The 15,666-nt window shown below is 39.4% G+C and overlaps 1 protein-coding gene across 8 annotated transcripts in view; it reads left to right on the forward strand.

Moving 5' to 3' along the window:
* Positions 1-9,507, forward strand: part of fbrsl1 (fibrosin-like 1) — a 317,505-nt gene extending 307,998 nt beyond the window's left edge. For 4 of the 8 annotated variants that reach the window (XM_081366868.1, XM_081366870.1, XM_081366871.1 and 1 more), the window contains 8 exons: positions 726-797; positions 918-947; positions 1,051-1,122; positions 1,354-1,486; positions 4,190-4,273; positions 6,091-6,174; positions 6,729-6,990; positions 7,083-9,506. In XM_081366868.1, coding sequence (XP_081222994.1) covers positions 726-797; positions 918-947; positions 1,051-1,122; positions 1,354-1,486; positions 4,190-4,273; positions 6,091-6,174; positions 6,729-6,990; positions 7,083-8,385 — 2,040 coding nt within the window. In that variant the 3' untranslated portion in view covers positions 8,386-9,506. Of the gene's footprint in view, positions 1-725; positions 798-917; positions 948-1,050; positions 1,123-1,353; positions 1,487-4,189; positions 4,274-6,090; positions 6,175-6,728; positions 6,991-7,082 lie in introns of all 8 variants that reach the window. The other 4 variants (XM_081366875.1, XM_081366869.1, XM_081366873.1 and 1 more) reach the window with 4 other exon arrangements.
* The last annotated feature ends 6,159 nt before the right edge of the window (positions 9,508-15,666 follow it).

The raw sequence follows: 15,666 nt of genomic DNA on the forward strand, positions 1-15,666 counted from the left end.
CTTAAGACTTAGCACTGTGGTCTTATGCAGGGTGGTTAGTGTGCGTGTGTGTGTCTTTGCAATGTGTGTGTTAGATAGATTTCACTCACTTGGTGTGTAATGGTTTTTACCTGGCACTTCTCAAATAACTCTCACTATTATGTTAGCTACCAGTCAAAGGTAGAGCGAGTCTGGAAGTTTATTAGAATAAATGACTGTGGCATCCATGAAACCTGGGACTAAAGTGAAGTTTTCAACTTTAGGCTACACCCATGATGATTCACAGATTCCTGAGCTGACATGTTTCCTTTTAAAACATTGAGTTTATTGCCGTATATTCTAATTAAATAGCCTAAAGGCTTTAGTTACATGACAGCAATGAACCATGATTTGCTAGTCATTTTTAAATGCATATTTCTGCAAAAAGTTAATTTTAAACTAGCACACAGTAGATTACCTTAAAGTTAACACACAGACTATAAGCCACAAAACCTCTTTTTGAATTTTGCAAAATTCAAATTTGGATAAGCTACAGTTTTTTCTAGTTAATCCAGTTTAAAGATTAAGTTGTTTTCTGTGCCAGGTAGACATTAGTCATCATACCAAGCAGCCAAACATGCAGTGCAGTGTACTATCTCTAAACAGTTCATAATTGAAAACAGTAAAGAAACAGACCTCAATGTCCATTGTTCCATTAGCCTATGTTCCATTAAGTTTTTCTAAAAAGGTCTTCATTTTCTCTCCAGGCCTCAAACCCTATTGATGTTGCAGCAAGACCAGGAACTGTCCCGCACACTCTCCTTCAGAAGGACCCGAGGGTAAGCCGTCCGCTAAGAGATTAGCCATTACAAACTAATGAGGATTGTGGTGTTTTCAGCATTTCATGAACTTGAACTTTTCTCTATTTTCTCTATTTTCTCTATTTCTTTTCCTAACAGATAACAGATCCTTTTAGGACTTCAGTAAGAGTAAGCATCAAATTTTCATTTTCCTTCAAATCCCTGCATTTTACACCTTAAATGCTACCGCCTTTTTACTAATGCTTTGAAATGTCTTCTTCGCTCATGGCAGAAGCCAGGTAAATGGTGTGCTGTGCATGTTCAAATCGCCTGGCAGATCTACCATCATCAGCAGAAGATGAAAGTAAGTTCTCTCGGAAATCAAGAAAAGGTTCAGAAAGGACCTTTCCTTGTCTCTTTCTTTAATATTGTGTAGCCTTTAGTGTGAGCAAAGTACAAGAATGCATAAGTACACTTCTTTCCCTCACTAAGGAAGGTTTACAAATAAAGAAATAAATAGTACTTTTTAAACGTTGTACACATATATCATAGTCACATTGAATATAACCTCAAAATGATGTTTGTCCCTTAAAAGCAGATGCACTTGGACCCGCATAAACTGGACATGAATGGAAAACTTGATCTATTCAGCCGTCCTCCAGCTCCAGGCGTGTTCCCTGGGTTCCCCTACCCTCATGACCTGGCCAGACCCCTCTTCTCATCAACAGGTGTGTGAAGAAAACTCCCAAAGTTAACATGAAATCAAACTTGACTATTTACTCTCAGTATACATTCCTAGTCTCATTATGCACAAGGTTATGCAGAAAATCTAATCCTACCGTACAGTTTTTTTCTTATTGAATGTCCTGTAAAATGAGTAACAAACAACATGTCAGGTAACACTTTATTTCAATGGTCCACTTTAGACATTCTACTAACTATAAGTAACTTTGCAACTACATTAGAGTATTAGTAGACTGTCTGCTTAATACCTGCCAACACTTTATTGGGATGCTCCCTCAGCAGATATTCTACTAAATACACTTTACGTTACATTGCAACTACGTCAACTTATCCTACCAATCCTAACTCTAAGAGTAGCCGCGTTTCCATTACAGATTTGCGCAAATGTTTTGCGATATTATCTAAATATCGATAAAAAACTATTGCGAAATGACGGCGTTTCCATTAACCGATGTTATGCGACTAAAACGTCCTTTTTTTCTCTTGCGATAAGTCATTCCAAAAATCACGGCAACGGACGTTGGATATAATATCACAGCCACCGCATTAGACATTATTATTATTATTAATGGAAGTAGACGTGGCGTGTTGTCCAAGCATTAATGGCAGGGAATTGGATTTGATTGTGGCATTTCTTTGAGATTTAGAATCCAGTATTCCTATAGGCTAATTATTGTTTCTTTTATGAATTTAATAAAGAATTCTGTCTCGTATTCTGTCCAAACGATCCATGTAGGCTACTTTTGTGTCCATTTGTTTTTCCTTTTTTAACCCCTAATTGAAAAACGAAAAATGAACGGTTGTTGTCTTTTTAAAACGCAAAGTTGAACACCAAAATTTTCATTTGAACTGGCTACACCAACTGCTGCGCAAAAATGTAAATATCGACGAATTTTCAGATTTTTGTTTATGACTTTTTGCCCCTTTATTAAACATTTAAAATATTCACAAATTAATATAGAAAACATGTCGATTTTACTGGTTTTCTAAGGCCAAATAAGAAACTGGAATTGATGTCTTTCCCGCAGTGCTGAATGAGAAGAGCCATTAATATTATTAATAAACTATTGTTTTCTAAGTGTCGGCTAAAATCACATCTCCATCTCCGCTGTTAAGCAGATGCGCTTTTAGAGAGAAATGCACCTTTCATATGGATTACATAATCAGAAGGTATTAGCTTTCGATTCGAATTTGTTCATTTTAAAGTGGACATTTCAAGCTTTATCCTACATAGGCTATATTTTGTTTCAGTTCTCGCGCTCCAGTTTACGGAGATCATGAAAGTGCGTCGGATTGTTTCTTTTATTTTACAAAAGCACAGCGTTTTCTTGTTATTGTGAGTTTACACAAATAAAAGTAGTTGAGAATAATGTATTACTATTTTCTGTATGACCAGAAATGATAGAGTATTTTAAGTTGTTTCCACTATTGATAGGAAAAGTGTGCAAGTGTTCGCACCAGCGCCTCCGTGCCATGCAGTGCGCGCTCCACGCTCAGCTTTGTTCCTTTTTTGCATAAAAGCGTCTTCTAAATATAGCCTATTAAATGTTATAATAAAATAATATAAAATTATTATTATTTGCGTAGCTATACATGGACTTCAAACACACCACGTCTTCTAAGTCAGGTGACTGTAAATGTGCAAAAACTGTTTCCATTGCAGTTTTGCGAAATATTCCTTTTTCAAATTGCCTGAAAAACCACCTCATGAGAGCATAAAAACTTTTTGGCGATAAATGGGAGTTTTTGCCGAAATTGACGTGTTTCCATTAAGCGTATTTTCAATTCGCAATTTCAATTTGCGCAATTTGAAGGTTAATGGAAACGCGGCTACTGTCTACTAATATTCTACTTAGTGTAATAGAGTGTAACCATGTCATATTTACTTTAAATTCTTGAGATGAAAAAGATTACAATTTTAGATAAAAACAGTTGCAGTTACACAACGCTTCCTGTAAATAATTCCCTTTCCTGCTGTTATGGGAAAGCCTGATGCTGAAATCACTGCTAGATCTGACCACTTTAAGATATTACTTATATAAAAGCGATTTTTATTTCACTTATAAACTATATTTATAATCCAATCAAGATAGTCCCCTCACGGATTATTTATATCTTATCTTGCAAATTATACTGCAATATCTTTATTGGTATTGCTCCAGTATAATAAACATGGATTTGTATTTTCTCATTTGCATGTTGTTATTTTGTACGTTGTCTTGGCTCAACGCTGGGGCTACGGGCATGAATATAAATGCTTTTACCTGATATAATTGACTGGTAGCTCTTTGTTGAAGGGCAACAAGAGCGTGTCTGCCCTTTGGATTGTAATTATGCAGCGTGGTGTCATGAAGGAGCTTGTAATTGGTTTCTTCATTAATGATACGCACTAACAAATGACATATGAATAGACGGTTGACCCTTTGAAATGCAACCTGAACACTCAATCTAAGACATCACTGTCCTTTTATTGTCTGGGTAAACTACTCAGTTTCCCTCTAAACACACCATTGGTTGAGCCAGGTTGGCTTCTTGTTGTCTCTCCACATTAAACTGGAATAGGAGAAAGTATTTAAACTAACCTTAGTCTCTTGTCTTATTTTACAGTATATAGAGACTACATCTACTTCTGTTGTGGTGAAAAATGTAACTGTTTGGCTTTTTTAACTGTTTGCTATATTCTATAGGATCGGGACATCCAGCTGCTTCACCCTATGGGCCGTCTCCTCACCACGCCGGCTTCCTGCCTCCTAGCCATTTGGCAGGTAAGTGTAAGTAAACCACCATTTTAAATAGTTCTTCTTCACTATGTCCTTCTGTAATTCAAATTTAATACATTCATCTAATGTTGAAATCACTTTCATTTAATGCGAACGTAAGGCAAAGAATGGCAGATGTGCAATCTGTTCCATATGTTGTAGTGCTTGCACACCTCAGTGATGATCATTCAGCTATTAAAGCACGTCTTTCCACGTCTTTCCCAAACCAAATTCCGAATATATATTGTAAAAAATATACATATAAATATATATTGTAAATATCAGTCATGGCCTAGTGTAGAACCTTTAGATAACATGACAAATTGAAAAACTGTACTAATATCCCTCAAAGCCTTGTTTTTGTTCTCGTCAAATAAAATATAAGATCTACTCTAAGGCATTAGTCTGGTCTCAGTCGGCTCAGAAGTGTCTCCCCAAAGGGTCAGATATTCTAATTTTACCCTTAACTCAACTTTAAAATGTTTTTTACCAATAAAATATCTAATATGTGACCCTGGATCACAAAACCAGTCACAAGTAGCACGGGTAAATTTGTGGCAACAATACATTGCATGGGTCAAAATTATCGATTTTTCATTTATGCCAAAAATCATTAAGATATTATATCATTATGCTGTATAAAAAAGCAAAAATTACCACAAGACAAAATACACTTATTTTCGAAATATAATATAAAGCAATAGAATGATATAATACAGTGTACAATTACTGTTTTTTATTATTATTATTTCTTATGTCTTTTATTCACCAAATTACCCCCCCACCACCACCCAAACACACACACACACACCTTTCTGACCAAAACTCAACCTTTGTTTCCATTTGTACAACAAAATACAGTACAAGTATATTTTACTACCGTTTCTTTTTTACTGGACTCAGAACGTTCAGATAGTGTTCCCCTACAGTTTCTATCAGATATGTTATTTGAGTTCAGTGATGAATGCTGATTTCACACAGTGAGCTCTCAAGTCATTCCAATTTGAATTTGTAAACACATGGGGCCCAAAGGAAATGTAGAGAAAACTAAAATGCAGAGTTGGATGAGGTGTTGCCTAGTAGTTAAAGCTCAGGACTGGTAATCAGAAGGCTTCTGGTTTCTGAGTCAAGAACTTATCACTATTGTGCCCTTGAGCAAAGCACTTAACTCTAGGTTGCTCCAAGGGGGATTGTTCAAGTGAATTAGTGTATTGTGAATTTCTTGGCATAAAAGCATTTGCTAAATGACTGCTTACTTATTTAAGTACACTGTGGATTAGTCATAAAATCCATTCCTGGACTTCAGGAATTTATATTCATGCCCCACATAGAAAACACTGAAATGTGTTTTTAGTTCTGTGGGCCGGAGGTTGTTTGTTTTGTATTTAATTTGATTATATATTAATGCAACTGCATGGATGATTTTGGATCCTTCATCCCTAGCAAGGTAAGTATTAATACATAGCTTAATAGGGGTAAGGGGTAAGTAGATGCAAGGATCACATAACCTTTTGGAGGAAATGGGAGACACATGAGCTTTTTTGCTAGCTTTCGCTTAATCATTTTCCACATCAGACATTTCAAAATGTCCCTAGCCAGCGCACTCCAATCAGGTATCGCTCTTCATGCCAGCACCTTTCGCTACCTAATCCGCAGCCAGTGAACACTCTCCAACAATCTTACTGGGAGAAATAAACAACCCTTAGGGAGTTAGAATAGCAGCAGTAACAGTGACGCAAAAAACAAAGCTGGCTTGTAAGAGAAAAGCCGGTTGGAATGGTCGGGCACCTCCGGCCCCGCGTCGCTAATCCCTGTTTGGCATTTTGCAGATCCATTCAGTCGCTCCAGTACCTTTGGCGGCCTCAGCAACCTTTCAAGCAGTGCCTTCGGTGGATTAGGCAACCCAACCCTCGGTAAGCCCCGGCCCCCGGCCTCTAGCTCAGCTCAGTGCAGCCCAGCTTAGCTGTAGACCACAGAGAGTGCAGAGGGAATAAAAAGGAGGTGGGAATGAAAGAAAGGCACTTAGCTTTGCTGCAAATGCAAAATGAGAGTTAAGGGAAACAGGGGGAGGCAGGCATTACCGCAGACAGGCCTTTGCCAAATTCACACCCCAACTCAAACTCGCAACCCAACTGGTTTATCATTGCTCTTGCATTTATTAGTTTCTTGCAAAGTAGGGGTTCGCCATATCTCATTTCCTCTCCCTTCTTCCTTCATTGGCTGAATGGGAGTTCTTTTAGTGAAACTGATTGCATTGAAATAGAATCTCTATGGAACGCTTTGCTTTTCATAGCTTTTGAGCCCGCTGGGTCATTCATTTGTTCTCTGCTGAAAAGTCTTAAAAAGCAGCCCTTGGTACCCCATTTGTAGAAGAAACTATCCCATTAACCTTTGTTTGTGTATGCAGAAACTTGATAGAACTGGACTGTGATCTGATACACTGATGTTATGTTTCTTGTTATTTCAGGGGCCAACAGTGTTTTTGGACCCAAAGAGGGTCCAGGGCTGCATGGTCTCAGTAGTCCTCACCACGACACCTGGAATCGGCTGCACCGTACACCGCCCTCCTTCCCGACCCCTCCACAGTGGCCCAAATCTGCAGATGCAGAAAGAAGCAGCTCTGCAAACAGCCACGATAGAGACAGAGACCGGGAGCGCGAGAAAGAAAAAGAAAGGGAGAGAGAAAAAAGGGACTCTTCTGTTGGGAAAGAAGAGAAAGAAAAGGACAGGTTGGTGTTGCTGATTTCATGGAGCAAAGCATCTTATTTTGCCTTCTTTTTGTCCACTAATTCAACTAATGATGGGTTCTTTCCTGTTGCAGAGACTCTATAGATCGTAATCGCCATTCAAACCGCTCATCTCCAGCTTCCGCTCCAGTTAGCTACCAGATCAGCAACCTGATCCGCTCAAATAGCCAGAACTCGACTGACTCTGGCAGACACCGCAGTGGCAGTGCCGACCGCAACCGAGAGCCTGAGAAAGAGCATTTGGAGCGCCAGCGAGAGGCAGGCATTTTAGGAGACATAAAGGTGAAGGAAAGTCGTTCTCCAGGGAAGGAGATCACAGACAGGCGTTCCTCAGATGACTCTCTCAAATCCATTCACCGATCGCCCTCTCCTTACTCGAAAAATGTCCTTAACGATGCAGGAATCAAGATGGGTATCCCACAACCGCTACCGATTAAAGAAAGTGAGAGGGATAGAAAGGAAACCAGCTCAGGGGATCTGCTACACAAGGTGAAGAACGACATGAAGATCAAGGAGGAACGCAAGGAAGAGCAGGACGTGATGGTGATTGGATCTGAAGCTGCCACTAAGCCTCAAGTCCCTCCTCCACCTCATCAAACAACACCAATAGCTCATCACCACCCTGTACTATCCCATCAGCCTCCTCCGCCATCTCCTCGCTGTAATGACCCTCCGACACCGGCCTCGCTTCACGGAGTCCCCATGCCACACTCACTGCCACTCACTCTGAGTGCCATGCATCAAATGGGAAGTCTGAATGCGCTTGAACGCACCCGCATGGCACCTTTTATGGGAGTCAGTCCTCTTGCAGCAGGTCGAGACCGCCTTCCACATCCGGCGTTCTCCTGGGATCCTCTACGAGAGGCTTACCGGAACCTCGACCTTCAGCGGCGCATGGACTTCCAGCTTCGCTCTGAGCCTGGACACCGGTTCCCTGGTATCTATGATCCAGAACGGGCCTATCGGGATCGGGAGCCACATGACTACTCGCACCATGAACACCTTCTGGAAGTTCGGCGGGAACAGGAGAGACTGAGGCAACAGGCTGAAGAAAGGGAACGGATGCATTTACGGGAGGAACTGGATCGGGCAAGGCTTCACCAACTTCACCAGTCGCCCATCGAAGGACACTTACCCCACATGCCACCATTTATGTCACACCTTGGTGGGATGCCGTACCCAAGGCTTAGCCCTTCAACAGGACATAACGGACTTCTTAACCGGACACCCCCAACTGCAGCACTAAGTGCCCCACCACCTCTGGTACCCTCTGGTGCTGCCAGACCAGCATCGCCAAGACGGACTACGCCAATCACCACCCAGGACCCTCGGGAGTACTCACCGTCACGCAACCCCAAAGAAGTGGAGGCACGGTAACGTACTAGGAAGGAAAATGCCTCACTTGAGTTGGACACAGGCAACATGCACTTATTTTCACACAAAGTAGAGTAAACGATAAATAAATGTGTAATTTGTACAAAGATTTGTATCTTGGAACAAGCACATCAGCCGGCTTTTTTAATTGATTGGAGTTGAAGAAATGAGTTGGTAGCTCCATCTCTTGGTAGCTCCGAATATAAGACATAAACGTGAACTACCAAACAGAAATTTGATATTAATATATTATTAATCCAATGCCTTTTCAGTTTTCAAGTGAAAAGACGTTCTGAAATTTGTTTGTACATTTCCTATCCTTCATGTACAGACATTTTTTATGTATTTGCATTAAGTTTCATTTGTTCTCTGCCCTGTATTTATCCTAGTGAGCTGCAGGATATGGATGTCTACATATCTGAATTGGTATGAACTCACTGTTTGACAGTTGATTTGCTCTATGGTACCTGGAGATATTCAGTGCTGACCATGTACAAAGTTACATTTCGGAGTTTTTTGTTTTTGTTTTTTGAGATATGCAGACAAATATGCATTACAATATTCTTGTTTGGTTTATGTAAAATTTAAAGATATTGTAAATATCTTGTTGATATTACTTGGAACGAAATGACATTGTACATTTGGTAGGCTTTTTAAATGTTTCTAAAAAAACAATGAAATTAAACAGAACCACTTCCAGGTTGAAAACCATGGTGACGGAGCTGTCCAATCAAATGGGGGTGCGGTCATGGCAATGCAATCTATGCAAAGAGGATTAAGAGAGTTCTGATTGGACGGTTGTCAAAATGGAGTTCTACAGTGAGAACCTGGATACCTGTTATTCATTTGTCCAATTAAGAGCCAATGAAACAAACAGCTATAAACCTCCAGGTCATAAAGGAACTGTTTTAGCAGTCAACACTTCTCCAGCCACAAAACCTGGACATCTGGGAAACATATTGGAATGGTTGGGGTGGCAATAGACTCTTTCTGTCGACCTTGTGGTGTTGTGCAGTTGTTTTTCTTAGACTCTTGTATACAAAACAAGTAGAGCTTTAGGCGTGAAAAAATGAACATTCATGGTTTAAAAATGTATGGAATAAAGGTTGGACCTTATATCTGCATACCTGTCTGCTATTTAATTATAGTCTTCAGTAAACTCGCTGAATGTTGATGGTGAAGTGTGCAATGTTTCATACACAAGGATGGGTTGATCTCACTAAGAAATGTCTAGGTCACAAGTAGTTTTTTGTGCATCTTCCACATTTATTTTCATGACAATGAAGCACATTTTACCCTATATTGAGAAAGAAAACGTTATTCTTATTACAACAATACCAAGACAAGTGTCTGATTCGTCTTATAATATTACCAAATATTTTGTTCAAGTATTTATTTTATTTTTAATTAGCATATTAAATTAGATTCAGTGCAGCAGATGATTCATACTTCAAATTGTATTTTACAAATGTACTTTGCAATTTAAATGTTAATGCAAAAATTCCTTGAACAATAGGGTTAATTTTCTTTATGCAAAACATTATTTTCCACTGAATTTTGGGTGGCCTTGCATGACAGAACCGGATTGCTTTTTTTAGAAGATGTTTTGCAAAAAAACAAAAAAATTTGGAAACAAAATTCAGAAAGTGTCTGTATGTCAATTAGCCTTTGTTCAGTCTGTTTATGCTGAATATCCTCCAGTCACTATTCACTATATGTTCACAGGAAAGAGCGTTTATGTCAGCACTGCTGTAGAGAGTAGGCTGAGAGTGGTGATGGGACAGGTCTGCAACACGATATCGATTTTCTGCAAGTGCAGCTTTTGAGTGTTTGTGTTGCAGGTAACTGGTATTGACTCTGAGGCTAGTGCCGTATTGACCTGCGGTCTGGACTCATTAATGGGAGTGACGCCTGCTAATGAGGGATGGATCAAGAAGGCGAGGAAGAAGTAGTGAAAGAAACTGAAAAAGAATAGACCGAAGTTGGTCTGTCCTGCAAATAAGACGACAAGAGGTTACTGTCCCTCTAGTCTCTCTATCTTTGTCTGTCTTTCTGACGTGCAATTTCATTCTTCTGCTCTCTCTATCTATCTTCTCCCCAACTGACAAACAATTCATCCTCATAACCATCCCTAACTGGCTCCATCTGGCGTGCCACGCTCTGGCCTGCCCTCGGTCCCGGCCCTCACCTCAAGTAATGGCAGCATGCGTCAGGCAGTGTGCAGTCATTAGTGGTGTTATTGAGAATCGATGGTCTCCCTGCTGCGTCTGGCAGCCTATCTGGACGTGCTGCTTCAGAGAGGGCCATCGCCGGAGAGAGAGAGATAGACGGACTGGGAAAGCTGCCGTGAGGTGTATTGGAAAGAGAGTTAAATCGGGATCCGTTTCAATTTGGCCATCCTGTAATTGAGAGGGTTATTCCATAGACACTGAGCATCTGTGCCTCTCTGGCCTTCTGCTGTCTCCCTCTAATCAGCTAGTTAGCACTTTCCAGACCTGGACCGGATAGAGAAACCAGAGAGAAAAGCTTCACATTTATTTTTCTGCTTTTGTCTTTTAAATGACCACATATGTCTGTCTGTCTGGTCCATCCATCCATCCATCCATTCATCATAGAAGTGTTTGATTGTTTGGCTGGTTAACATGGTCCCTGAATGCTAGTCTATGCCATAAATGTTCTATCTAGCTGCAATGAGCATTGTTTGAAAATAAAACGCCCGTTTTTTTGTTTGTTTTTTTGACAATGTAGCATTTTTGCTGGCAAAATTTCAGTTAACGGACAACTCTCTTCATAGACCGTTTGTTTTTGGAAATAGTCATAATTTTTCCAACCTCCGTAGTGGAGCAGAAATTACACACTTGACTTATCTTTCATACCGACACTGGCCAATTATTTGAGTATAAAATAAAGCAAAAAACATAAAGTTGTTCCAAACCTTTATGCATTTCTTTATTCTGCTGAACACAAAAGAAGATATTTTGAAGAATATGGCTAACCAAACAATTGATGGGCCATAGTATTTTTTCTTTTTTTTCTTCATACTATGGAAGTCAGTTGTTCATCATCAACTGTTTGGTTTGCCATATTCTTCAACATCCGCTTCAATGTAATTTTTTGCACAAATTGTAACATTTTAACTGAAGTTTATGTAATTCTTAAATTTTCTAGCCCATTTACCCAAATTTCAGTCTATGTGGGACGTTTTCACTCTAGCGCAGGTTGATCTGTATTAAAGTATTATCTGACACCAGCAGAAGTGGATTAAAATTCAGTTTGTAAGAAGTAAACTTAAAGGCCCACTGAACGCGCAGGTTGTATGATGCGTTACAGGAAGCCAAGGCGGGACATTGAATGGCTCCTCCCCATTTTCAAATAGCCAATAGCGTTTAGTTTACCTCACAGACTGCAAGTCATATTTGACAGCAGCATGGAAGCGAATCAGAGCGCTGATGATACGTTGGATTTAATAGTAGAGGTGTGAATAAATTCTAGACATTTCATTCTTAACCAATGTACATTGCTTTGGGCAGGTGTTATTTATAGCATAGGGGGAGGGAGTCGCGGGACGCTTTAGATTCTAGAGAACATTTGATTGGACAGAAGATGTGATGAGAAGCTGAAGTCATAAAAATCCGTGATCCATTTTAGAGGAAGCGAGAGACTTACAGTTTTGAATGCTTATCTCCTAAATGTGATAATATTCATGCTATATGACTATTCATACTATATATTCATACTAAAAGCTTAAAAAAAAAAAAAAACTTACATTTTGATTTCAGGGGGCCTGCAAGGAGTGACAGTAAACTAAGACAAATTCTATATTAAATTTTTACCCCCTTGTTTTTCATCTAAACTTTCATCTACACCCTGAAAAGTACACACACAGATGGTAATACTATATGAAAGTATATATCATTTACTCAATAACTGTGCTACTGTATATTGACCAAATCCTTTGCAGACCATAAACCGTAGTGAAGCACTGACCTCAGACGGAGTGAATTCCAGACTGAAGTGATAGAGTAGCATCCAAGTCTCTCTAACAGAAATGCTGTCGGACTCTGAGTGCTTCTGGAAAGAAACATCCACTGCAAACAGGAACATATGAGGGAATGGAATGGAAACAAATCTAAAAACAAGCAAGCCACTGAGATATGATGACATGGAGGGAGAAATAGTGAGAGTAAAGATGTAAAGTAGACAGGGAAAGATGGGGAAGGGGGAAAGGAAAGAGAATTCCAGGCAAACCAACTGAGCCCCAGCAGCCAAAATAATTTTTCCACTTTCATTCATTTTTTAACTGATTTTTTTCCTCTTCTTCATGCCTCAGTGAAAGCTCGCTGCCTGACTCCTCACTCTCACATACACAGGCATCATTGTGTATACAAACCATAAAAGCCAATGAGAATTTCTGCAGCTGGGTTAATCTGGCAGAGATGGAGTTTATAGTGGAGCGAAGCACGCATGATATTCAGACAACCTGCAATCTGCGCTGCTGTACAGGGTGGAGGACAACAGTAAATTGGTGAAGATGGATGCTAATGCTCAAAAGAGAAGGAGAGTATAAGAAAAGCTTTTCCATACACTGACATTTATTTGTTCAAATATAATGTCATGATTTTTTTAAGTGAAGGTTTGATTGTTTGACACAGCCCTGTTAGCCCCTGTTGGTAGATGCTGTAACTACATGCTCAGTAGCCAAAAAGCACTGTTCTTTATTGACTGTCTTCAGGTAATATAGGCCTCCCTGTTCTCCCCTGAAGTTCTCTAAAAGATTTTTTGGGTTCTCAATTGGGAAGCGAGACTTCTCGCATCAAACAGTGAAACTTTGATTAATTCCTTCAAGCAATGTATAGCAATGTCTCACAAATATATGGATGTCTGTTTGTCCACAGCGCATAAGACGGCCCTCATATGGAGAAAGTCATTTTAGGTCTGCAGTCACATTCAGTGAATTATATTATTGCGTATGATCCGAAGGAGAAATGTATTTTGGAGGGAAAACAAACATTTCATTTTAAATAAGTTACTATTATTTATTATGTGTATGCATCTTATCATAGGCGGAGTCATCTGCTTCCCCTGGCCACGGGTCAAAAATGCACCTGAACATTTAAACTAAATCTAGTTATAAAGTGAAAATTAAATGAAAAGTATCAGTTGCATCATAAGTTTTGCATCGTTGAGCACTATAACCAATCACACACAACTATGTTGAACTTGAATGCAGTGGCCAATCAGATGCATTAAGATGAATCGCTGTAACATGAGAGTTTGGTTTAGTATCATAAATATCATCATAAACTATCTAAATGTGTTTTTAAGGAGGAATCGCAATGCCTTTCCCCTGAAAGTTAGTTCACCCTTCTCCGCCTATTTATCTTATTTTATTCAATTAGAAGTTTGAGGTCGGTACGATTTGTTTAAAGGTCCCGTTCTTCGTGATCCCATGTTTCAAACTTTAGTTAGTGTGTAATGTTGCTGTTAGAGTATAAATAATATCTGTAAAATTATAAAGCTCGAAGTTCAATGCCAAGCGAGATATTTTATTTAACAGAAGTCGACTACATCGAACGGCCCGTTTGGACTACATCCCTCTACTTCCTTCTTTAATGACGTCATTAAAACCGTTTTTTGACTAACCTCCGCCCACAGGAATGCTCCCTCAACTCTACCGAAATTCGTTTATGTACTTGCGCACTTCTTATAACTTACTGTGTTTACTCCGCTCTTATGGTGATTTTCTGAAGTAAAACTGACACTTCATCTTTTGTGTGATGTACAATAAACTTTATTAAACTCATCAGTATATGTTTGATCATCATTCAGACAGCAGACTTGTAGGCTATTAATAAATAATGGATACATACAAGCAGATGACAAATACGTTATAATAACCGTAATTAAACTACTAAACTATACCTGTTCCATCTCTATACAGCACTCTGACTCTGTAGGCATTATTGTCCGACTCGAAATGAACACCGTTACTGAGAGTTTCTGATATTATCATCATTCCGTGAGAGGAGATTGTCCTGAGACTGAGCGCGAGCTCATGAAGCTCCGCCCCCTGTGCATGCAGCAGCAGCTCATTTGCATTTAAAGGGCACACACTAAAACAGCGCATTTTTCTGAGCCCCAAAAAATGACAATTTAAACATGCTGTAAAAAATGATCTGTTGGGTATTTTGAGCTGAAACTTCACATACACACTCTGGGGACATCAGAGACGTATTTTACTTCTTGTGAAAAGGGGCATAATACGGGACCTTTAAAAGAAGTCTCTTATGCTCGCATTTATTTGTAAAAAGCAAAACAAAACAAAAAACTATAAAAACGGTTTTACTGTGAAATATAATTTTCTATTTTATAGCCTATATTTTGAAGTGTAACACATTGTGATGGCAAACTCCAGTCTTCAGTGTCACATAATCCTTCAGATATCATTCTTTCAGGATTCTTTAAAAATAAAGATTTTTAAAAACAGAAATTGAAACGTTCAGAATGTCTTTACTGTCACATTTGATCGATTTAATGCAACAACAAAAAAAAAAAACACTGACCCCAAACTTTTGAACAGTGGTGTATATTGTGTACTCAATTTAATATTAAGTATTACAATAAAGCAAATCCCTTAGACCTACACTGAAAGGCCTGAGCCACAGGCTCTTTTAACATGGGTCAGTAAGCAATCGCTCAGAATAGCCTTACACACGGCGGTGGGTTTTGCCAGGCCAGGCCACTCACATTTTCTCCCCAATGTTTTACTACTCTTCTCACATTTAGTTGGTTCTATGGAGGGCGCATATGGCCTTGGCCTGCATGCAAATGTGTGCTTTTAGTTGTCTGCAAAAAAAAAAGAAAAATCTCTTAATCTGTTTGCTTTCACTTCTGACATATGACTAACAACAAACATCTGACAACTGCCCTGCACTTGACCCAGTGTTTTTTAAGCTGGCTTTGCACAGTATTCTGAGCTGTATGACTGCTGGAGGGGGAGATGGGAGGGCGCTGTATGCACACCCATAGCTAAATGATTGCAGATGCCTGGCTTGAGCTCAAAAGCTCCGCATTCCTCCCTGTCGAAGAGACATTAGACCAGCTCTGCTCTTGCCTATACTGTCTGGCAGCCTGCTGAAAAAAAAAAAAAAAAAAAAAACTTCACTTATCTGTTATCACCACATGAACACATAACAATCCCCATATCTTATCTCTCCCTGTTCACTAATGTCATAAAGCTTAAGGGCAGGTTCTGTAGTGGTTGCAGGGCTAAAGCAACATAAG

Source organism: Scardinius erythrophthalmus (assembly GCF_964197995.2).
Source record: "Scardinius erythrophthalmus genome assembly, chromosome: 5".
NCBI classification, from domain to species: Eukaryota; Metazoa; Chordata; class Actinopteri; order Cypriniformes; family Leuciscidae; genus Scardinius; species Scardinius erythrophthalmus.